A 25787-nucleotide genomic window follows, 5' to 3' on the forward strand; every position below is an offset into this window, starting at 1 on the left:
TAAAATTAGAATTAAAATGGAGTAATTAAAAACATTGAAAGTGTTACTGAGCTTCTTTTTTAAGATGTCGTAGATCAGGACAAAAACTAATGTTTAGCAGAAATTTTGCATGTGTTTAATATGGCTTCTTCTTCCTTTCCTTGGTAACAAAGAACTTAGAAAATGGCTTTCTGTTTGTTAGAAATACAAGGAACATGTAAAAAACTGCATGAGTGAACACATTTGGTATTTCAGGTGTAGTGTCACGTGTCATTTTAAATTAAAAAAAAAAAAAAGGTGTGAGGGATGGATGGTTGAAAAGAGGAAGGCAAGATCAAAAAAATGAATACCAAGGAGAAACTGAGGCAGCTGAAGGAACAGGTTAAGTGATGTTTTTAGATTTAGGAGAAGCATGGCAGGAAGGGCATTAGAAAAGAGGACAAAAAAACAAAAATTGAAGGTTAGGAAGATCTAGGTTGTTTTTTTTTAAAATATAATTTTAGACCTGAGTTATTCAACAGTCTAGTGTTGCAACACAGTTTAAAGCAAGCAAAATTAAATGTTTGTTTTCTTCAAACTTATCAAATACCCACATATAAATTACATACTGTGTAATTTATTAGTTGCTCTTATGATAATCAAAAGCTTTAGTTGGGATCAGGGATATAGCAAGGTCTTTAAAAGTATTTCAAACCTGCTGCTAACAAATTAAACAGTTTATTCCTTTTATTTATAAGATCCAAAGACACTTTTACATAATTTATTATAAGGTGAATTTTCTCTGCCATTGACAGAGGTTTTTACAAAATAACTTTTATTGAAGGATGCACATCTTAAGAAATAAGGACAATCTATTATCAAATACTCCTTTGAACCATTATTTAATTTAATAATAAATATGAGGGGTAGGGAGGGAGAAGATAAAGTCATTGGTCCCACTACCTCTACTACCAGAAGAGTGCCAGACCTAGCAATCTGTTAAAAATAATAATACCTATATCAAAATGCATTTAGAAGTTATAGGAACACTGCTCACCTATTCAATTTCCATAGCTTTAACCCCATGTTCTCACCTGATGAAATAGGAACTATTCCTTAGGCATCTCTTTGATGCCTTGTTTGCCTCAGGAGGCAGAGAGTAGGAACAGATTGGTATTTCCCTTCCATTTGAGTCACTGGAGACTTTCACAGCTGCAGACAACATGTTAAAAAGATCCATTAGTAATTTATAAAATTCTCAGCTGCTTGCCTAGTGTATCATAATCACAGGTTCAGCTTGAAGCCAGTCACCAGGGCTGGAGTCATCATGAAATTTTCCCTCTAGGTCAGATAGGCAGAAGAATTCTGATAATCATAGCAAGAGGATGACCTGCTTCCTAAGGTTGGATTATATTAAAAGTCCCCTACTCCTTCAAGGCTTTAAGGCTTTGGCATTGTTCTGGATTTTTTCCCTGAAGTGCCTTCAGACATAGATTTACTTTTGGCCTGTCACAGGCATTTTAAATTTGCTCTAGGCTATTTATTAATACTGTGTCATCTGAAGTCTTTGGGAGCATGTGGAGGGCATGTCTTATACTCTGTTTGAAGTAGGTCTCTATTGCACTCTTACAGCTTCAGGTTTGTGGACCAAATGACCATGGTGGTCTTTTACAAATTCATATTCCTATACTAAAGAGATTCCTAACATCAAATTAATGAGATTCCTAACATCAAATTTTTGTTTTCTGAGTAGATATTTTTAGACCAAGCTCAAAATTCTTTCTGATAAACTTGAGTGTTTTGCTTTAAAGAATTTTTTCCAAACTTAAAAACATATTCCTTATTTTTTTCAGTTTTTTTTGTTATTTTTCCTGAGATGTAAATTGATGATTATAGTACAAGATTTTATCAGCAGTCTCAGCAGTGAGAAAGAGTATTATCTGAGATTCTTCTTTCTTGACATCAGCAGTATTTCTTGGCCAACTCTTTTTCAGGCAGGAATCCACCCTCAGAAAAACTCACTCTTCATTCGGTTGTATTCTGATTGATTGTGCCCCCTCAGTCTCAGCACCCATATTGGCCTGCAGAACAGAAACCAATTTTCTTTACCTCTTTCCAGTCTAAAAATCAATTCCTGCTGCAAATTTCATACCAAATCAACACTGATGTGTGTTTTATTCAAATAAACATTTTTGGTATGAACCTCCTCAGAAAACCAGTTAATCCACTGAATTCAGACTACGTTAACTTTCAAAGTTCTTGTCTAAACTGTCAAGTGGCACAAAGTCAAATTCTACTTAGAAATCTTTTGCACTGAAACCATCAATATGCAGCAGGTCTGGAAAGTTTGCCAGTCTGATGAGAAATCAGACAAGAAATCAGCAAGGATTCACAGCAGACCACTGTGGAAATCTATCCTTAATGTAATAGATAATCAGAAGATATCTTTGCTGTAGGGAATGGCATCAAATGTCTTAACTTATGCTTTGGAAGTAACATGAACCTAAGCTGGAGGACTTTTTCATTTGGGGTGGTCCCAACAGTTCATTTTTCCTAAAACTGTTTGACCCTCCTCTTTCACCACTGACACAACACTTACACCCAAAATTTCTTTTTCTTTTTTAAAAGTTGATTACTTCAGTAGTGGAGGTCAGTGAGCACTAAACTCAGACCACTCTGCTGCAGTATGCCAGGAGAGATTCTCCATCTGCAGTGAAGGCTGTCTTTGAACCTGTCTTGGTTTAGATAGACAGGTATCTGCCAGAGAGGGTTGGAGTCTCCCTTAAAATGTAAGCCCCTCCCCCCCTTTTCCAAATTATCATAAATTTGCAATTAAAAGGCTGTCAGGCAAAGATTTTGGGAATAGGTATAGCAGTTCTTTACTAGGGATATAAAAAATACAGATGTTGTAGTACTGAAGAATAAGCAAACAAATAAACAAACAAGAAATCCTAGAAAACCCTGACAGAGTCAGAAATACAACCTGATACCCTGTTGGTCAGGGTGTTGGAAGCAGTCCAAAGTAAGCCCTCCTGGAGTGGCAGATGTGGTTCTGTTGGAGTAGAGATGGTCCCGTTGAAGAAAAAGGGTCCAGTAATGGTAAGATGGGTCTGGTCTTCCTCTAGGGATCCGGTGGAAAAAACTGGATACCTAGTGGGACTGTGGCTCCTTTTTATCTAGGTTAAGATGGTTTGGCTCCTCCTCCCTGTGTGGAGCAGCTTACAATAGTGCAGTGTAATGTGTAATGTCATTGATGAGCTCTTAATTGTCCATTAGCAGAAGACATTCCCATGGAAGTAGTGAAACAATGAAGAGAGATAAGTAGCACTCCACCATCTGATAAGTGACACTGACCCATTTGGGCAAAGATAAGCAATTCTGCTCCACCCAGATGGAATAGAATAATATGCTCTTTACAAAACCCATGACAGTACCTCTCCATCTACAAAAAGCCCTAGGTTCAGGTTCTCCTGGTGAAGGTCCTCATTGCAAGATGAAATTAAAGACTTTTTTTTTTTTTAGAATCAGTGACTTCATGATTTGAATGCAAAGTCTTGATATTGTCCTTGTTGCCAAGGCCTGAAAATCTCACTCTTTTTCAGTGTTTGGTGCTGTTGAAAGGAAATGTTTGGGTGATGAACCTCGTGTTGGTCAGATGGATGTCTTCAAGGAAGCTATGTCACCTGCACAGTTATTCTGGTCACCAGTCAGCTTTTTTGGTGCTGTCAGTAAGTTGCTGTCATAAATTTGCTGTCACAAAGGGCAAATGGTGAAGATGCCTTCTGTGCCAGGCAAGAGATTTTATTTCAACCTGCTGCATCTGCAAATAAACTCTTTTAGCTGCTGTAATGACAGGTGTAATAAGCTGTCATTACCTTAGAAAGAGAACTTTTGTCTTTTGGAGTGCATCTGACAGAGCTGAGGATCTGGGTTCAAAAGAAAAAATACTCAAACCAGTGGGACAATTTAGTATCTATTTTTGGTATTCTGGGCTCAGACAACAGCAGGTACCTGCAGCAGGATTCTTGTGGTAGAGGGTCTGCTTTGTCCTTCTTAAATGTAATTCTGGTCAAAATCAAAAGGTGACAACAAACAAAACCACCACTGGATATTTTCTACAATAAGCTAAACTGTCAATCTTCAGAGTCGTGGTAATGCAAATTATTGCCTTCATATCTTCCATGTTCCAGCATTTGTGAAGAACTTCAAGTGGTTCAAAAGGTCTTTTGATCAGACTGATTATTTCTCAGGCCTTGAGACCAATTATCCTCAGCACACCACTCTAGGTCCTGAAAAATCTTTCCAGGTTTAAAAGGCTTTCTATTTTTCTTCTTTGAAAATCTTGTAGAAGGTTTTGTCCAGGGAACAATTTAAAAGGCAAGCCATGTTCATTTCTTGCTACTAAGTTCTCAATATCAGTCAGGATAAGAGAAAAACAATTTGGATTAGATTCTTGTGAAATAGCATCTATAGACTGAGATTTGGTCGTTTATCCCATGTGCCACCTTCAGCTGAACAGTGCCAGATGCAGACAGTAAGCCAGTGCAGAAACAAAATCTTCACTACTGAAACTGTTTTAGGAAAAATAAAAGAATATAGAAGGACTTATTTCACAGTCCTATCAGACTTGGCACCTCAGTGTTCTCCCTGGATCCTCATTGCCTCCTGCTGAACCACTTGTAAGTTAGTTTTCAGGTTATTGTTTGAAATCTCTACGTCAGAAACTTCTCCGTGTTCCCAGCTTGGCCTTCCAGAGCATAGAGGAGACAAAGGGCCTAAAAAACGACTCATTATATTGTAATTGCAGGTGCAAAATACCCCACAAACCTTAAAGGTGGTGACTTCACTGTAGAATTTCTTCAAGATAAAGCCAGTAAAGATCATTACAGCTTTGTAGTTAAAAATGCTTAGATATGTTTGTAATAATAAAACTTATATTTCTTTAATGGGAAAGACCATTCTTTAATGGGAAAGATGATCTTTATAGTACAGAATAACCACTAGAAGCCACTATCTAAAGTTCAGTTGAGAACATGCCACAATTCTCTGCTGTGCTCCTTCTACCAAAAATGTTCAAAAATAACATCAAGTTACGAGATGCCCTAAGTTTTCATTTAAGATATAAATGCAGCACACTGATTCTCACATTTTTTTTAGTAACACTGTTTTGCTTCTTTAACTGTAAGGCCTTCCCCTCAGACAGTTCATTGGCATGACCTGTGCCTTAAAAGCCACTTGGAAAAAACCCTATAGATTCATAGCAACAAAGGACTGCAACAAGTATCCAAAAAGCCATCTGATCAAAACCTCTGCACTTAGCCTCAACAAACACAGGCATGTATGCATATGGCTGTGTAAAAATCTCTGATTTTAAGGAAATGTTGTGATCTGAAAACAGCTGGAATCCTTGCTTGCTTATCAGAAATTACAACAGCCATCTATAATTTACTGCCTTGGCTAATACATTCATATTTTTGAGGTGATTTCTCACTTCTTCACCTCTCCTTTAGTAACAACCCTGCATTAAATCCCTGCTCAACAAAGTCTAAAGGAAAATTCCCATAAACTTCAACAGGAACAGGTTTTCTCTGTTTTTCTTCTTGATTTAGGTGATTGGCCATGGAAATCTTTGGCTGACAGATTTATGTAGAGACAGCAAGACACCTAAATTCTAAATCTTCACTTTAGCCTGTCTTTTATTTGAGTGTGTGCTTTGGGAATACATTTAGATAATTTTTATATTTCAGTGTAAATCCCGAGGTAAAATGTCACTTCTAAACCACTTCTTTACCAATTTTTCATTTAATGGATTTGTGATGAAGTGTTGAGCTTGACGGGAGAAATTAAAAGTTTTTTTGCTGAGCCCTGATGACATAGGTACAGTTGTCTCTGCCATGAGCAAGGGAAAGCACTAGATCATCTCTCTGAGTCTCTGTCAGCCCTATGATACTTCAACATAACTAGTTTCCTTTTAACTTCAATCAGATATACTTGTGGCTAATGCAGACCAGAAAATAAAAAGAACATGTTGGAGGAAAAATAATGTGTTGTACCTGCTTAAATCTGTTAGCTACAGGAAGCAAATAACCAGACTTATTCAGGCTCACTACTAGCAGGTTTTCTGTTTCTAAATAAGATACTGAGTGAAGCCTTAAGATGCTCTCTTTGATGTAGGTCTCATGCTGAGATTCTTTCTCCATATAATGATGAGGAGAAACATTAGAGCTACTAACAAAAGGGCCAATGAGAATGAGGTTTCATCCTGTCAGAATTGCTTAGGATTAGTAAAACATCATCCTCTGGATGCAATCTGGTCTTCCTTCTTTCAGCTGCTCTCTGAAGAATTCAAAAATCAAAACAACTTAAAAGAAGACAAGGCTTTGCGCAATAATAGAAAACAAATCTTTTTGTTTGTTTTGTTTTTATACAAGACTTTAAGGTTCTTGAGCACAGAAAGAATCTGAAAAAGCTACTTAAAACTTGTGATTTAGATGTGCTATGTTTCTAATTGGTTCTTTTCATTTCAAGGCTTGTCCCAAGTCCTACAAAAGTGAATGAAAATCTTTGCAGTAACATCAAGGACCGAGAGATCTGCCTCTCAAGCTGCTCAGCAGGGACACACACTCTTGTTTTTTTGACTTCTTGATTATTCTTTTGAAAATACCAAAAGATAACATTAAAAGGGTAAGAAATTAAGCAACCTACATGCTTATTTTGTCTAACTTAAAACAAATTATAAAACAGTTCATTGCCCTCTGGGTGGGTATAATGTCCATCCAAGGAAAGAAGGATACAGCTCTCCCAAAGGAGAGAAACTAGTTTCAGCAGAGGTAAAGGACAAGGATAAAACTGGGTGGCTCATAATGGTAAAGGGCCTAGTTGGGTTCCAATAAAAAGCTTCAAAACCCTAAATATCACCATGTAAATCAAAGCACAAAATTTAATTGCTTTAGTATTTGTATCAGCATTTGTATTGTTGGAACCCACTGCATGAGCATGACATATTTAAGAATCTTTGCTGCAGGGGTTAGAAATTTCCCAAACTGGCAGCTCCAGGACGTTGTCCATCAAGATTGCATAGTCAGCCATGCCAGTCTGCAGACTCCCTCGATCTTCTCTGGGGATGTGGGTGAGAAGAGAGGGACTATTTGCTTGCTTTTTGCAATACTGCTTTTAATCCTTGTGAGTATTCTGCTATCTGCCTCAAACAGATATCCAACAAGGACTTTGGGGTTTTTTATGAGCAGCAAAATTATTCTGCCTTAACAGTGCCACATGGATTTCCTTCCCACGTCATGTGCTTCGAGGGCTAGAAGACGTAAACCTAGTCCATGACTAGTAATGAAGTTGGGAAGAGGGGCTTGAGTCAAGGCTGTACTTTGGTAGCTTCCATAGAAAAATTCAGTCCCATTCTGTTGTGTCAACATACATCTCTGAGGGCAAAATAAAAGAATAATAAGATGATAGAAACAAATAAGCAAATGGAGAGAAAATTTGGGATTTATTTTGCAACTGGTTAATTAATATGCTGGTTTATTTTTCAGCTGATTACTGCTCCCCTTTCCCACTTCACTTGACAAAAGTAAACTCCTTATAAGCACCCAATGAAGATGCAAAAGCAGGAAATCACCTAGGAAGAAAGAGAATGGCACCTTGCTTCAGTTATCCTGGGAATCCACAGGTCAGACCAGTGTATCTAGTGCATTACACTGACCTCTAAAAATAATTTTGTGTGATAAAACCCTTTGCAAGCCTTTATTAGTTAAACGTGGTTTGACTTCTGGTCTTTGTGGGATTACATCCCCAAAGGTGAGTGAGGATGGCCAAAGCAGAGGATGATGTGGGGAAGAAGCTGGTTCCCATCACCAGCAATGTCTCAGTCCCTGTGAGATACAGCCCAGAGTGTGTGTCGCCTGAGACAACCAGAGAAGGGTATCAATGAAGGACTTTGGGGAAGGAGACAAAGTTTATAGGGGAGTGTTGTGTGACAGACCGATTCAGAATAGTTTAAATCTCTTTTAAATCTAATTTCCCCATTTTCAGATCTTAGAGGATATCTCAGACCTTTTTTCTTTTTGTCCCACTCTTGTTAAGTAAATATCTAAGTGGTAACTTATGACAAAGAGTTATACCTGCAAAATACCAACATAAAATATTGTCTGCTATAATTTGAAAAATGTGTATTGCTTTTCAATCTGTCAAGACCACCTGCATACAACTGCTCTCTGAAAGCTGAGATTTTATTTGCTAATCTTTGGATGATCTACTTGCTTTAGGAGGCAAGATTTTTAACCAGTGGGTTTAATGGTTTGGTTAGGTTGCTACCTTTTTTGTGAGCTTTTTGTTAAGTCTGGTTGTCAAAAATTAAAAAAGCTGTTTTGAAGAAGCAAACTTTTACAAGGTTCACATTTTGTGAATTCACCTGCCACAGACAGACAACCACTTTCCTTGCCATCAAAACAGAATCAAATTTATACACCCTTCAGACTTTGCTCACGACTTCTTGGTTCAATAAAAAAGGGGGAGAATTAAATAGTTTTCTTGTTGTACTCCCAAGGGAATCCCGCTAAGTTAAAGCACATTTTAATCTCTTGAGCCGGCAGCTTTATTAGTAAGCGTTCCCCAATCTTCAGGGAAATCTAATTTCACAAATAGATCAGAGTCACTTCAAACGCAGCTTTCAGCTGCCATCCACCGGGGGACAAACGAGGAGGAGGAAGTTTGTCAGAAAAGACCCTCTCTGAGCCCAAGAGTGATTACCAGAGGTGTCTCCATCGACTGCCACCCACCTAAAGTCGATAGTACTCAAATGAGTACGCCGGTGTGGACTATATAAGAGAAGCGCATGGCCCTGAAGGGCGCATCCCCCATCTCCGGGCGCAGCACCGAGCGCCCCACTCCGCGCCCGGCGGAGCCTCCGCGGGGACACGGGCTCTCCGACGGCGGCACAGCACCTCGCTCCCCAGCCCGCACGCACCCAGCCGGACTCGCCTCTGCCTGAAGGTAAGCGGCTGCCCGCCGGCTCTCCGGAGGGGATCTCGGCGTGGAACGAGGGGGCGTCGCTGCCCCGGCAGCGAAACGCGGGTCGTTCCCCGCTTACTCCCCGGGTTTGCCGTGCGCCCCCGGCACGGCAGGGACGGAGGGACAGCCCGGAGCCGTCGGGGAAAGCCGGCTCCCTTGAGGCTCCGATAAACTCCTTCGCCCAAGAGGATTCGCAAGGCAGGCCAGCTAGAAAACAGTTTGTAAATAACAGAATTTCCCTCCCTCCCTCTTAATCCTACCCGTTTTCTATAATTAGAATAGCTTACTTAGGGCATTAAGCGCTGCTCTCCGAGCCCCGGTCTGTGTTAATTGTTTTCGCCCTTTACACCCTGATTTGCGGCACTTCCAATGTAACTCGCCCCTCACTGAACTCCATCCGACTGCCGTCCGTGCATGCTCCCCGAAGCCCCGGTGCGGCACTGCCGAGGCGGCTGGACAAGGCTGGCCCATCGCGGGGGCTCCTCCGGCAGAACCCGGAGGCACCCGCGGCCGCGGCGGCTCCAGGGGCAAAAGGAACCGAGCAAATCCCCCTGCAAAACCCTGTACCGCGAATATGTGCGGCGCGGTTAATAACCTTCCCCTAATCCGTGTCTATTAAACGCAGCCTTCGCGGAGCCGGGCGAGCGCGGCGGCTCTGCGCGGGGGCCGGCGGGGCCAGGGGGCAGCGGCCCGTCGGGTCCCGGCTCCGCGGCCCCTCCGCCGGCGCTCCGCGGGCCGCGCCCGGCCCGGGCGTGCGGGAGCGGCGGGCGGAGGTGCCCCGGGCGCGGCATGGGGGGCGGGCGGGTGGGGTGCGGGCCGGGCCCGGCGCTGACCGCCTTCGCTCTCTGCCTCCTCCCAGCGCCGCAGAGATGCGAGGGGCGAAGAAGCGCCAGGCGCTGCCCGCCATCGTGCTCCTACTGCTGGCCTCGGCCCCACCGCCGCCGGGCGCCGAGGGCAGGGACGTGCCCGCCGCCGGAGCCGAGCGGGGGGCGCTCCTCGACATCCTCCTCCAAGCCCTGGGCGACGACGGCCGCCCGCTGCCGCCCCGCCCGCCGCGGAGGGACCGGGTGATCTCCCGGCGGTACAGCGGCGGCGGGGCCCCTCCGACAGACCCCCGCGCCGCCGCCGCCGCCCCGCCGCCGCCGCGGCTCTTCGCCGCCGCCCGGCACGGAGGTAAGAGACGCCGCGCTGCCCCGCGCAGGGAGCCCGGGGGTGCGGCTCCCTCCGGATCCCGTCCCTGTCGCCTCCTCCGGCGGTCGAGCCCGACGGCTTCTTTGGCCGGAGCATCCCGCGGCGGGAGGGAGCGGGCGGGAGGAAAGCAGGTCGGGGGATGCCCTCCCATCGCCCCGGGTCTGTCACAGCGGGGGCTCTGCCTCTGCTGAGTTCGAGCCCCGCTGTGGGCAGCACAGCCCAGCCCCGCTCCCCGGCTGGAGCTGTGGCGGTAGCCGAGGTGGAAGGGAGGAGAGGGTCACTGGGGCTTCGGCGCCTTCGGCCGGGAGGTCAGCTGCGGCCACCATTGATCTACAGCCCCTCAGAGCAAGCCTCACAACTTCCCTACACTGCAGCGCAGCACTGGGGGAGCCCCATTTCTCCCCACTCTTAGGACTGCTGCTCTGATCTGCACAAAGAAAATAAATGACCAATCTGAGCGACAGCTCTCTGGACGTACTCCTTTAAACTTCCTCTTCAACTTTGCTGGTTCCCATGTGATGCACTTCTTTAGTTTTGCAGGGCAGGTGCAGAAGATCCAGACCGAGCTGGGCATGGGACTTATTTCACCTTTCGGAGGATGCTCAGGCTAGGGCAGGGAGTCATCTCCAGGGCTGGCACGGGCCAGGCCTGGCAGTGACAGCAGGGATAGTTCAGGGCCAAGCACAGCTGCCTGGTGATAGTCACGCTGTCCTTGGCCAGGAGACTGACACTGCTAGGCTTGATGCAGAGCCGTGCAAAAACATTTCCTCCTGGCGTGGAGCTGCCTGAAGGGTTTGTGTGGGTGTTAGGATGGTGCAGTGCCACAAAAAAAGGAGAATCTAGTGACTGTCCCTGGCTGTAGCCCACTAATACTTTTCTTTTGTTACCAGCCACAGACCTTGCTGGAGAGAAAACAAACTGAGGAAACCCAAGGTAGTTACGTTTCATAGGGATTTGTGTCCCTGCAGAGCGCCCTTGTGGCTGATGGCTGGTAATGGGTGAAGCTGACATGCGGCCCTCCTCAAGTCTCATTGGTAGATTTACTCTTTTCTGTTCAGTAGTCTGTTTAGAATGAAATTAAGCCCCATTTTGGAAGACCTTGAAGTTGGGTGACAAATTCAGAAGTTAATAGGTGAATAACTGGTTGGTAGGGCGGCACTCGCGCAGGGAGATTGCTGCACATTCTTAGGAAGCTGGGCTAAAATTTATCAATCAAAAAGTAATCAATGCTCTGGCCTTGGAAGCTTCTCAGTCTGATCTGCTCCAGGTATTGAACCGTAAGGGATTGTATTGTCCCAGTGAGCTTCCAGGTAGTCTTGCTTTTTCAGACTGTAAAGTCTCTGATAGTTATGGAAAACCAGCCCAAACCAGATTGCCACAGATTTGTGTGCTGACTGGAGAAGATGCTGCAGGTTATCAGCATGATTGGTCATAATTGTTTATTTACTGTGGCTTGAATTCTTCATGTGCTATGGGCAAGACCTCAGCCCAAGAAAAAAAGTCAAATGGTCTTTTCAAGGCAGATTACATGACAGCTTACATTCTTCTTTTCAAGAGAATGAAAGATAGAATAGTATAAACCTGAGAATAATACAATAATTATTGCAATAATTAGTATTATCAGGTGGTTTGAGGAAAAATTCTGTTTTGGACAACAGTCTCTCCGTTTGAGATGTTTGCGCTTAACTAAATAATTCTTTTTAACTCTAGAAAGCATAAATATTTCATAATATTTATATAACTTTGAAGGGGAATTTTCTTAAATCCATCAGTATTATACACAGTAAGATTGTTTTTTCTGTTAGTTGTTACTTTTAGTAACTAAGTTGTACACAAAAGGAACAACAGAACATCCTCAGAGAAATTCTCCAGTCGTCCCTGGCATAAGTGCAGTGTTCTAGGGGCAGCCACAAAGGTAGCTGTCTCTCCAGCCTAGAAGGAGCAGATCTACAGTTTAAATAATAGTCACATTTTTATGTTCATCTCATTTTTTGTTACCAGTACCAAGGGTACAAATTAGTACCTGTCATGATGGTGTGTACTTGTTTTTTTGGGATAGAGGAGTTTTCTTACAAGTAATTAACTCTTTTTTTTTTTTTTTTTTTTTTTTATATAACTCCTGTCACCAACATATTAATGGCATCTGTTTACTCCAGCTGGTAATAACTGATCATCAGCTGAATAGGACGGCTTATCTTCCCCCCAGACAGGAAAGTTTTTGCATTCAGTTGAGTACTCAGCCAAGCATTTGAAACTGGAGTTATGTATTTTGATTGTAGCTGCTGAAAATCAAACACAAGTGTCTGATTTAAAAGACAATTGAGCAGCTAATTACTTCTTTTGTTTGAAACAAAAAGCATCTGGAATAGTGCTGTATACAGAACAGAGAATGCAAGATAAATAATTTCTGTGTGTTTTCTCTTTCCCTTTTTTTCTTTTCTGAGGATGCTACTCTGTATTATCAATGAGTTGAATAGCAGGAGGACTGAAATGTGCTTCCCCTCCTGTTCTCTCATTCCCTCACTCTCGGGACTCTGTCCAGCTTTAGTCTAGCCACTCACTGAGCTGCACCTCCAAACTGACCTTTCTTTTATTTCTTTTAGTGTCTTGGTTAACTATTTATAAAGTGAGAAATCTGACCTGGAGTACCATTGGGTGAATTCTAGAGGCAGTACAGGCAAGTGGCTACAGCACACGCCCAGGGATGAGGTTTGGGAGAGGATGAGATCCCCTCTTTAGGCTGATGGGGGGTGGTCCTGCTCGTTTAGCTGAGGCCATAATGGAAAAGCACAGCATCCACAGGATGTCTTTGATGAGGCAGAAAAAAGACGAGTGAAACACTTACCTCTCAGACATTGTACATGTACCACTCAGTTTAGATGCATAAAGAAGATATGAAAGCAAGAGTGGTTTTGTTCTGTGATACCCAATCTGGATGTGGCTTGCAGGTGGTTCACAGACAGGTTCTGGGCCAGAGCTATGCCATGGGAATAACAGGTGTGCTCTACTTCTGTGATTTTGTCACAGAGCAAAGGGGCATGCCTGAAATAGAGTGGGCACTCAAACCTGCCCAGCCTGTGTGGGACAGTGAGATGCTGTCACCTCCCTGCAAAGGACTCTTTAGGCCTTTCTTGCCCTTTAATGACCAGGGTTATATTCCGTGTCATGTGCTTCTTAACCATTAGAAAATTTGTGTCATGGTTCTTCTATGATGTAGGACACTTACATATGCAATAGAAATACCAGTTTCACCATCATTTTAGCTGTCTTAGCTTCTTATCTCTTTTATCCCTACATGTTCAAAAGTCTTATTTCACACAGATCTGTCCCTGTTTTTCTTGGTGATGTGATTAATGAGAGTGAGCACTTATTCTGAACAGTACCTTTAGAAGAAATTCCAACTCACCAAAAATCAGTCTTCATGTCTTCTAGGATTCCTGGTAGGATGTGACTAAAAATACAAGTTGCTCCTTTGAGTTGTTATATCCAGGGGGATTAAAATTTCTGTCATAACATCCTTTACTTGCCTGATTTCCATGAAGTTTCTATGATTGAGTGTGATTTTATTTTTTTTTCACTAAGAAGTGTCTTAAAGTTTTTTAAGCTTAGTGATGAAAGCTCTTCAATGGATAATCTTTTTTATAACTATCCCCTGCTTCTGATGCATAACTGTGGTCAGCCTTTTTTATGAAGAAAACATGTATTTTCACAAAGAGAAGATTCAGCTTCAGGTTATTTTTGGATGTCACGTCAGGGGAACTAGAATAGTTTGTCATTCTTCTTGGATTTTCTTTGTTACATTATCCAAACACTTTCCTCAAAACCAGAATAGCTTCTATGTAATTAGATTTAAAGAAATCTTGAGAAATAAAAAAATCTGCTTTGACTATTCTTTCCTTACATACTGCCCACCATGGTGTAGAAAGGATCTATCTAAACTTACAAGTGTTAGGGGGCTGAAATTTCCCTTTTGTCCTGGGAGACCAACAAGACATTTTAAAACATTTTGAGTAGTCATTTTTCAAGCATGAAGGAATGAAGATAAATATTGCTCTGAGTTTACGAGTATGTTCAAATTAGCCTCCTGAGCATATCTACTTCAGATTTAGAATAACATATCAGAGAAGAGAATTTGGCCCTCAAAATATTTAAACTTTGAGGTTGCACTTACAATTTCAGTTTTATGCCAAAATTTCTTACCCATCAGCAGCAGAAAACTGTAAGTTGTCCTATGACATAGTGCTAGTTAAACCATTATTCATCATGCATAAGATTTGAAAGATATGTTTGAGTTTATTTTAGTTTATGGTTAAATCAAATCCATGTATCCTGTTTAAAGGCATAAGAAAAGTTTTGTTCTTTTGCTTCACTTAAAAAGATCTCCTGTAAGTGTAGTGATAATTACAGCTGGAAGTTCCTAATTCTGCAAGACCTGCTGTGCCTAATACGAAACTTCTTCAGTGAATGTAATTACAGATCTGGGATAAAAAAGGGGATCACTGAGGAATGTAAACTTTGTCCCTAAAAAATTAAAATGTATGGCATGACATAATATGGTGTTCTTTGTAATACTTAAGACTCATCTGATTATCATTCCTGTTAATAAGCTTTTTTTTTTTTTTTTTTTTTTTTTTTTTTTTTTTTTTTTTTTACTGTATTGTGTTAATATGAATTACTGGGCATTCAGGAGACTTAGAAGATGAGAGTTACTAAAAATGACATTCTCCAAAATCACATTTACAAAACTGCATTATCTTAGAAATTAGCAAAAGAGTGGATGAAATTGGTTTAAAAGAAGAATAAACTGTTACATTAAAAAATACAAATAAATTCTTCTGATTTGTAGTAATCATTCCTGATTCTGTAACTGACATTTTTGAATCAATTATTTTTACAGTCAAGCTGGTAGGTAGGCTTTTCTGAAACAAAACCAGGCAAACATATTCTGATTTTGAAAGATAAACATAATCCATATTCCAAAAATGGCAAGGGGCTTGTTTTTCTTTATTTTTAATGAGGTGACATTATGACATGATCCGTAAATGAATTCTAAGTTTGTATAGTTCCTGACCTAGTGGTTAAAAGACAATATATTCTCATAAATTAACAAATGTAATGAATCATCAAATACTATTCCCCTCAGCTGAACATCTACATGGCAGTGTCCTTGGGACAGGGCAACTGTCTTGGGTGCTGGGAGGAGTGAAGATTCCGTAGGCAATATGCTTCCCAGGACAGTGGTTCCTGAGGCAGCATCAGAGGGGCTGTGAGGACCTCACCGCACCATGAGGCAGAAATATAAACAGTCCCAGAGGGTTCAGTGGAAATAACCATTATCTCTGCTTGTACCATGGTTAGGTGTCAGTTCCACCCAAAAAATACAAGTGGGCAGGATAGATTTTCATTTCCTTTGATGAAAGGAAGTCCCAAATGCTGCAGAGATTGTATATTCCTTCAGTTCTGCATGGTGCTTCGATCAGTCATGGTTATAATGGTTTTGGGATCTGTCACATCACTGCTATATTCCTTTCCCTGCCTGGGTTTTTGGGTGAATTGTGCAACATGACTTTTAACAGCAACTCTGTCTTTGGCAAACATAACTGCCAGACGGTAGAGCCAGGCCACTGGACAAAATGCATCTGAAATCTAGGATGAGACAGAAGTTTTCCATATCGTGGTGGAGAATATTGAGCCCATGGACCAACCCTGAGAGCTGATGAGGGAGTGAGCAAAGATAAAATGTAGTTGTTGCATACATGGAGACCTAAAATATAGTGAAGTACCAGAGTAATCCTTCAAATGAAGTGGTCTCCAAGGGGCTTTGCTCTCACTCCCACTAATCTCAGTGAAGGGCACTAGATACCTGAGACGTGCTGTCCTGGCACAAAGGAAGAAGCCTCGTTGAACTGCAGTACCCTGAGCAGCAAACATTTCTGAGTGCACTGTGCTGTCCCAGGAGCAAGATAGGATGTCAGCATATGGAAGAGCTTTTCTGTTGAGCTATCGCTTTGATCAGTATTAGGAAATCTTCTGGGTTTTGTTTTCATCCTATTTCATATTGTTATAAAACTTGTATTTAGCATGACAAGACACACAATCATTAATGGGTGAGGCTCTGGCCCCAAAAAAGTGAGTGTCAAAATTTTCACTGCATTACATCAGGACTGGGCGTGAAGTACACCAGGACCTCTCCAATATGCAGCAAAGTGAATAGCAAAGAAAACAGAAGTTTTGTTTCTTGGCCCTAAGCCTGTGAGCAAACTGAAGAGCTGATCTATTTTCTGTGGGTTTTTTCTTTACATTACGCACAATTTGATTTTTCTATCAAGAAAGAATGGCAGGTCTCTGTGTTTTTGTGGTTTGTTATTTCAGGTGTTAGTCTGCCAGGGAAAGCCTCTGAGAGATGGGAGAATGGTAGCGGACAGGTGTAAGGCTTTGTAGTGTATTTATTGTTTGATGGATAGCATCTAGCCTTGAAAATACACTGCTTCAGGTGTGGAGATGATGTTGCTTTTTAAATAAGTATGCCTACAGGGAGAAAGATATAAAAAGAGAATTATACATGCATTTATATATTTAGGCACACAGACTCCTCTTTTAATTAATAAGGTTTGAGGGCAATTTGCATGAGAATGATGTGATGTTTTAGACCCACGGGTGATTTAAGAGTTACCAATGTAACTTATGAAGGCTTATATTTTCTGAAGTGCTTAACACAGCATATAAATAATCGCAAAGTAATAGTCACTGTGGAAAGCTATAAGCAAAACTTAATAATCAATGAGATACTCAAGAAAGATGCACAGTCCACAAAAAGAGCCACTGAAAGGCTGAAGAAAGAAAGCGGTGACTGGTTCCATGCCTAAAGTATATGTAAGGCCATTGTCTGTGTTGGAATAATTTTATTCTTAAAGATCTCTCCAAGTGACCTGAAAGTAGTTTTTGGAAGGGGAACATACCCCCCTTATTAACACCTGTTTTCTAGAAAAGTAAAATTTTCAGAGGTTTATCTTGTACATTTTACAGAAGTAAAAAATACCCAAAAACTGAAATGAAACCTTATCCTATGTTAATAATTTGTAAGACTTGTTTTAAAACATTCCCAATAAGTACACTTTAATTGTCAAGGTAAATATCTTTTTTCATCACATGCATTCAGATGACATTGTACTGTAAAAAAAAAAAAAGCTCAGTTGTTTGCTTATGTTTGGTTTTGGTGGTTGATGGTTAGACTTTTCTATTCAATTTAAGGATGACTACTTCATTTTGTCACTTGTGAATTAGAGGTTACTACTTTTGTGTAAGTCCTACAGGCTGTTTACTCAAGTTTTGTGGGTTTTTAATGTTGGCCAGTTGGAAAACAGTTGCTCTAGTGAGGGGTTTAATTGACTATTGATTACATACTGAGGGCACAATTCTTTAGGTTATAAACAAGATTTAACACATGAAGGATCCAAGCATTTGATTGATTAGTGGCCATTTTGATATTATCCTACATTTTTATTATGTCTGCTTGTGCAAAAAAGATCATTGATGTGCAGTGCTCCACTGATTTTACCCAAACAGTGCTTAAAAATGTATTTGTTTAATACAGACTTTAACACCAGTGAGACATACTGTTTGGAGTTACAAATTGTGGCTACTTTTTGATCCTAATACTTTGTTTTTAAACACACAGTTAAAATGTATGTAGCCAAGCAAAAGCCACTCATGAAAAGGCAAAATTTTGAATGCTAAGAATATTTAAACGGGGTTTTTTTTGTAAGTCTCTTGTTGTTGTTTAAAGTCTATTAAGTTTTTCTTTCTCAATTCAAATATGTTGGTTCAATTGCATTTTAGTATGTGTTATCCTACACGTACTAAATTACACAAATTGAAATCTGTGTCTTTGGATTAAGGAAAAACATTTGAAGTCACATCAGCAAAGCAATTGTTGTCATGCTCCTTGCAGATTTTAGACAGCATCCTGAGTTACATAGCACTAATCTAATTAAGGCTTTGCTACTCAAATTATTTTGTCCTTTTATACTCAAGCCTGTAAAATAAAGTGAAAAGCAAAATAAAACCCTACTGCAAAATAGTCAGACAATTTTTTCTTCCTTAACCTATGTTGTTTATGATGGCTTTGAAACGAAGTGTTAGAAAATTCATCCTTGTCAGTGTATGTGGCAGTAGTGGATGTATGCCCTGGATTAGTAAACCCCTTAAATCCTATTGGATTAAAATAAGGAGATAGCTGTGATGTTATTACTCTAATCATGATAGAGTAATTACTTCTTTGTCTGTTAATGACATAGCATGCTTAACACATGAGAAACTGCTCTCCTGTCACAAAAATTTCAATTTAGGAAATTTAGGAAAAAAGTTTTCAAAACTTGTCTTTTACACAGTAAACAAAGAGTTGTGGCGGAGACATATTAATAAAAGGATTTCTTATGTCCTTCAGGGAAACCTTCTGGGTCAGAAGGCAATCTAGAGCAGGCTAATTTCTTGCATTTAATACTATGTATCTAAAGTTTGAATGGACCTCTTGGTGTGTAGTAAATTAGCAAAGTACCAAGATTTGGGTTTCCCATTATTATATGATCAAATGCCAGGTTTGTATATGAAGATAACGTGTACAGATTTCCCCCTTTATTCAGTACCAAGTCACTTTTCTAGATATCAGGCAACTTTCATTCTTTCAGAAAAAGGATTACTACAAAATAAGTAATTTGTGTGGATAAGACTGACAAAGGTACAGCAAATTTACGCTCAGACCTATTTCTCATGAACAGAGTGGCTCTACATTACCTACGTGATGGAGTCACTCCATGTGTGGATGTGTGATTCAGCTGCATGGGAACAAGGAGGATCACTTACATAAGATGCAATGAGGGCTTTCAAAATCCTTGAAACAAATCCAAACTACATATTTATACTGAAGTCCACTGTCCCAGAACTGAGCAGCACCTCCAGAAAAGCCATTTTTACTTTTGGCTGGGATAGCTGTTCCTTTCCTGTCAGAACAAGGAGTGAGAGAGGGAGAAAATCTAGAGATTAAGTATTACAAATATGTTAAATGTTATCTTAGAATAAATAGAAAACCTCTCAAGTATTAAGGGTAGCATTTTCTCTGCAGTTACACTCTATCTCAGAATGCCAGAATATTATAACAGTGACAGTGGTATTAAAAAATCAGAGGAATGTTAAAGTTTCTCAAAATATGGAAAGTGTTTTCTGCATTTTTATTTAAGGTTAGCTCTTTCTGCTCAGCAGCTTTTGGCCCAATGAAATGTATGTTTGCATGTATATTATGCCTGTTTATCGTCCTTGAAGATAAAACCTCCAATACGAGTATGTCTTAGTAGCTCACTACCTTTGATTCATTTATATGTAACACTCACATAAAATATTTTGATCTCAGTTATATTTCATAAGTAGTCTCCTTATGATAGGGTAAAATGACCTTAGCCTGAGTATAAAACTGACATATGATCACTGGGAACAACTTTAAAGTAGTAGTTTAGAATAAAGTATCTATAGTAGAGAAGCGGTGTTATTAATCCATTTGTGACAGTTCTGTATCTGTTCTAATTTGGAAAGAAATAGAAACATTTCTAAAATAAGCACAGGAAGTGTAAAGTACAGTTAAACATTACCATTTGCACGGCAATCAACCTGGAGCCTATTCATATTTAGAAAAAAGAGCAGGGTCTAATTAAGCTCCAGCAAACTTGAATCTATTTTCTTTCACACCAATAGAGTTTGCCTGTGTTTGTCAGTGCTGAGTTTGGCTTGTATGCAGTTAAGCACATGTCATCAGTTTTCATTCAGTCGACTCAACTATATTGCCTTTGATGTATTGCAGCTGTTCTTATGTTTAATTTATGCAGATATTCCAGAAACTACATTTATTAGCAGCCATGATAGCTAAAACAGAGTGCTTTGCATAGAGCCCTGCAGAATTGTACGAAGTGAATTTCCCCTTAATACTTACAGATACATAGTCTCTGTATCTTATTCTAAGAGTGGTTTTGCCTTCAATCAGGAGCCCTCCAATAACTTTTCAAGCATACGAGTCTCTGGATTAATCTGAAATATCATTGGAAATATCTTGGTAGTTTAGTGATTCCTAGTAGTTGGTAGATGAATTAATGAAAATTGTTTTGAAAAGTTATGAATAGGGAAAGAGAGCTTCAGTGAATAATGCCTTGAATAGTTTGACCAGTCTTTCCTACGTGTCTCATTATTTTCAGTGAATTATCCTTTTATAAGTTTAATGAACAATTAGTATTGCAATACATCTTTCCTCTTGGAAAGGGGGAAGTACGTATTCACAGCTTAGTATTCCGAATAACAAGGGTTTCATCATACCCTACATTTTCTCATTTGAATTATTTGACAGATATGCCATCCTGTATATTAGATTTTCTTTGAAAAAAAGGGATCTTTTGCTTAAACTCGTACATCAGATCTGTAATAGTTTTGAGATTTTTTTCTTTACTTTTCAAAATAAATATGTATTTTAGTGTTTCACGTGCTCACATCTCTTTCAAAGGAGAAAGGAAAAAAGGTGAAATATGCACATAATGTTTATCTGCACATATGTGATGCTGTTCCAGGGTCTCATAATGCAAAGTACAGTTGTTAAACACCTTTTTATATTTCAAATGAAAACTTAACAGAATATGTTAACCTAGATCGTTATTCCTTCTAGTTTTAACTGTTTTCTAAAGTGATCGTTTATAGTAATAGCGGAAAAGTAACCATACACATTACAATTGGCTTATTTCTTGATCCCACAACATTTTCTGATGGAAACAGGGATTTGCTGAGAGGGAAAAAAAAATTAATCCATCCTTCTTAATGTTCTTTTGCCAAGATAATATAAGGGTCTCCACAGGCAAGGATTAACTAATACAAATATGCTTTCTGAGCAGCTATTGAAGAATTACTAATAAATGTAATTACAGCTGAGTTCAAGATATCCAACCTTGTAAATATATCCTGGTATAATTTCATTATGCTCGGCTGAAGCCCTAGAAGAAGCCAATACTTCAATCTCTTTGTTCAAGTCTTAATGAATTATTGGAAGGTGGCTGATAAAAAAGCTTTGGATCAGAAGAGGCTGCTGCATTCTGAATGTTGCTCTCTTTGATGTTGTTTACCTCCCAAGTTGACTCATTTCCTTGGCCAACAATCTCTGCACATGAAGCTCTGAGCCTACTTTGCCAGACCATTATATTGTGTTTGGAAGATAAATGTGGTAGGTAAGAGTTTGACGAACATTGTAAGTGTTTATTGGAACTCACACCTTAGAATAGACTTCTACCCAGAAGTGGGGCACAACTATTTGGTAGCTAAAGGGGATACAACAAAGTAAGAGAGGTGCCCAAGCAGACCTTTAGTTTCTCAGAAAGAACACTTTCCATACTTATCCCTTTTTTTTTTTTTTTTTTTTTTTTGTCTATTTGGTAAACCTGTTTGGTACCAGTTTCCATTTGCCTCTGAAATCAAGGCAAAACTTGTCCAAGGCAGAGTCCATAATGTGAAAATATCTGTTTGTGACACTGAAGCCACTGTGTGGCACTGGGAAAAAGCTGTGGCCTACCCTATGAACCGGTATATATTTGTGGAGAGCTCCAGACTTCAGTTAATCGAAAAAGTGCACAGGCATTAGGGATTAGGATGTGAGTGCATCTTGAAGTTGAACTCAGATCCTTGACTAATTCCTTGACAGTCTGAACATATTCGAAGGTGTGGATGAAGTTTGAATAATTGGTGGTCCCTTCACAACGTCTTAGCATTGTTCCATTACTTCCCACAGCACACATAGGAGGCAGTCCCTCTGTGAGCATTCACATTACCCAGCCTATCAGTTCCACTCTGTATCGTTGGTTAAGGTAGACTCAAATAAGCACATTGTTAAACTGCATCCTGATTTTTTTCGTCTACATTAAACTAGTCTCACTTCAAGTTCTTCTCATTGTATGCATCCCCTGCAATAAGGTAGAAAGAGCCATAAGGTTCCCCACTCAGGCAACGGTTGACAAACACTACTCAGATTGTGTGGAATTTTTCAGTTGAACTTGTCGTTAGATTATCCTTTCATACAGCCTCTGCTCTTTTAGAGTGGAGATGGGGATTAAGAAGATGGCATGCCTGGATCGAAGCTCTTTAGGGATGACCTTGCACTATGATTAAATTATTAAGCATGGCCTGCACAGATAGAAGTGACCCAGAGTACATGGGTTTAGAGCTTCTGAGGTATCTCGTTGGTAACACACCTTGGAAGGATCCTCAGCTGTATGTCTTCTGAAATACCACAAAAGGAGCACCAGAGCATGATGTGCTTTTACTTCAGTTACAATAGCCTAAGGATTATTTCAAATTAACTGTACAGGTTTAGTCTGAAGAGGCAAGTATACAGGCTAAGGATATTTGAAGCATGGAAATGAGGAATGTAACCCAGGCCTAGTAATTTACTCTTTCTCATAAGAGTATGGTAGAGATTCAGAGGGTGACATAGAGGAGGCAGTAACATGGAAGATAATTTTGCCCAACAGGTAAAGACTTACCCATGCTGGTAGAATCTCCAGCTGGGAAAATCCATGGTTGCTGCAGCCTCTGTGCCAACAAAAGAGAAAAAAGGGTTGGCTCAGAGAAGAGAATCTGGCTCAAAGAACTTAAAATAAATATCAGATGTCAGAGCTGTGACTTAATTGTTTAGCTAAGTAGATCATGTGAATTACACACAGATTGAGGACCTGCTTTTGCTCCTATTGAAATCAAGGAGAACAGAATCAGGGCATACTCTCCTTCCAGCATTTTTCAGTCCTCGAAAATGTGTTATTTGAGAGTACACTAGCTCCTAGAATAATGGTACCAGCTGGGAATCTAGAGAGCTGCTTCTACACAACTGCTTTATGGTTTATTGCTGTAAACATAATCTAAGACTCTAAACAGAATCCATTTTCTTACTTGATCTTATTTTTTATTCCAAAATTTGACATTCAAACAATGGATTCTATCACTAACCAGGGCAATTGGAACTCCTGGTTCAGACAGTGGTTTTTGACAGTTGCCAGTCACAAAGAGAGACATTGAGATGTACACTTATTTTCTTTCCTTTATTGTAGTCTTGCATTACAGCTCTTCCAGTCTTGGAATTAGACCTGTGCCCTAGCTCAAAGACATTAGCTTATAAATATCCCCTTGGGAAACTGATTTTGAAAGACTGATAACTTCATAGAGATTTTTTTTTTCTTGTAATGAACATCTAAGAAATGTTTGTTACTTTTATGAATAAAAGGAGATTTTTTTTTAATCTCACCACTTTTAATCTTAGACTAATAAATGCTTTCTTCAGTATTTTTAAATTCTCTATTAAAAATTTTTTTAAAGAGCCCCATATTTAATCATGAAGTCTTTACAGGAGTGAGAAAACTATCCAAAGAAGGACAGTAGAAACTGAAAATTTGAAAGGAATTTTTAATTACAACCAAAATTAAATTACCTGGAGCTGATGACAATCTTACATTCAGGAAGAATGGGATGGTTTTGGGAGAAGGCTTCACATGTGCAGTTGAAATACATTTCCATTATCTGGCTAAGATCCTTCACGGAGTACTAGTGACAAGGTGAAATACCAATAGACATGTGACAGAAAAAATGTTTGGAAACATTCACAGCCAATTTATAGACTGACATATATTTGTACAAATTCTGTCTGGATGATGAATGACTTGGTACAGGATGTAACTCATACATTATAAAGGAATAGAACATAGAGAAATTATTTAATATCATATTTCTGGACATACTTGGAAGATGCTGTGGGAAATACTCTGATTTAGATAGGCCAGTTCTTACGTGCTGGTTTCTGCATTCATACTGCAGCTAGGGCTCAGCTTCCTCAAGTTTGTGATGATGATAATACCATTACAGCAGTCTTTTAGCCAGAACTGAGCTGTGATTTCTTTTTCTGAGAAATGAAAGTATGGTGTCTAAGCACTTAGCGAGCAATTATGTTTCCTTCGCAAATGGTGAATTAATCAAAGAAAAATCAAAGTTTGAGAGGAAAAGGAGGAACATAATATTCCCAGTGTTGAAAAACATGAATAGTTCACAGCAGGAGAAATTATCTTCCCCATTCACAGTCCACCTATCCTGATACTTCAGACATGATTAAATGCTTCTTCTGTAGCTCGAGTGAGTTAGCTCCTTCCAGCTTCAGGTTATGTCCTTCCCACAGTTCAGTGCCCAGTCTTGGATGAGCCAACTCTAGGGATAAGCTGTTGCCCTTAAGAGGATGTTGAACTGGTGGCTGGCAAGTCCTTTCAGGCCGTAAATAGTCATTGCTCTGCTGAGGTGGGAAGGCCTCCCTGGAATTACTGTTCATGCCGTTAGTTGTCTTCATAGCAGTGATTGCTAACTATTCCTGTCAGTCTCTGTTCCCACTCGCAGCTCAGCAGAGCCCAGACAAGATGTGGAGACCAAGCAGAATGCAAGGGAGGGGAGCAAGCAAAGGGCAATGGCTTGGCAACAGTAGGACAGGGGCAGGGAAGACTGCAGGAAATATCTGTCTGGGTCCTTACCATGGATGTGACCAGATCTGTATCGTCCTCCCTGATTGTAAGTCGGCCTTTTTTGCTTCTAAGGCTACTGAAGGGCCTTGGTTAAATAAAGTTGTCCTCCATATCTTCTGAAGGATTCACCTCCGTGTGAGTAAAGGTAGGAATGTGTTCTGTATCCATTGAAAGTTCTCCAAGTGATACAAGATCAACACTGAATACTCCTCCTACTTTTGTTCTCTTACATCTGGGTGAATTTTCCAGTCTCCACCCTTGCACTGCCACAGGTGCTTTTTCTTTTGAATGATATGGTTATGTGGATCACAGAGGCTACATGAACAGTTGTGGTATCTCAGAGATGGTCCTTGGAGTTCAAATCAGAAACCTGGGAAAGGAAAGAACTTCTGTGTTCTTTCCAGTTAGCAGCATAATAAAATGAAGAAGCAAAGTTAAGTAAAATCAGTATGTGTTTGCTTTGTTTACTCTTACCGATCTGATTTTGCGAAAGGTTTTATTGACAAATTGATTTCACCTGAAACATAGGAAAACCTGGGGACAAAAGTTTGTCTCGGGGGATTTTGTGCCATTTCTCCTTCCTGCACTTGCATGAAAGAAGCAGTTTTCCTACAGTCCATCCCACACTATGCTTGGGATGGACACTTGCAAGACTGTCACAATCCTAGCTGCAATAGCACAACATTCTTGGCCAGGGCAATCTGCTCTCAGTATGTCCTGTGATAGAGAGGTATAAAGATTACAGGACTGAAAGTCTTGTTTTCTCAAAAAGGACTTCATTCATTTTCTACCACAGATGAATGGAGAAAAAACTGCAGCAGTGAAGAAAATTTAGAATACAAATGAGCACAAATTTAGAATATAAATTTAGAATAGAAATGAGCACATAACGCCTTCTGAGACAGCAGCACAATTATGGCTCTGGTGCTTCAGAAAGAGAAACTTGAAAAAATGGACTGCTTTAAAAGTTACCTGTCTCATGATGTACACCAAAGTTCATTTGCTTTTCCTAAAAACAGTGACATTTTACAGTTTGAAACATCCAGA

General features: G+C 40.1%; 1 protein-coding gene across 1 annotated transcript in view; it reads left to right on the top strand.

Moving 5' to 3' along the window:
• Window positions 1–8944: 8944 nt before the first annotated feature.
• ALKAL1 (ALK and LTK ligand 1) overlaps window positions 8945–25787 on the top strand; it is a 36001-nt gene continuing 19158 nt past the window's right edge. The window contains exons 1-2 of the mRNA XM_066205277.1: window positions 8945–8961; window positions 9839–10152. Coding sequence (XP_066061374.1) covers window positions 9849–10152 — 304 coding nt within the window. The 5' untranslated portion in view covers window positions 8945–8961; window positions 9839–9848. The remainder of the gene's footprint in view (window positions 8962–9838; window positions 10153–25787) is intronic.

Source organism: Chamaea fasciata, unplaced genomic scaffold, assembly GCF_029207755.1.
Source record: "Chamaea fasciata isolate MVZ Bird 193981 ecotype frontalis unplaced genomic scaffold, bChaFas1.0.hap1 SCAF_1, whole genome shotgun sequence".
NCBI classification, from domain to species: Eukaryota; Metazoa; Chordata; class Aves; order Passeriformes; family Sylviidae; genus Chamaea; species Chamaea fasciata.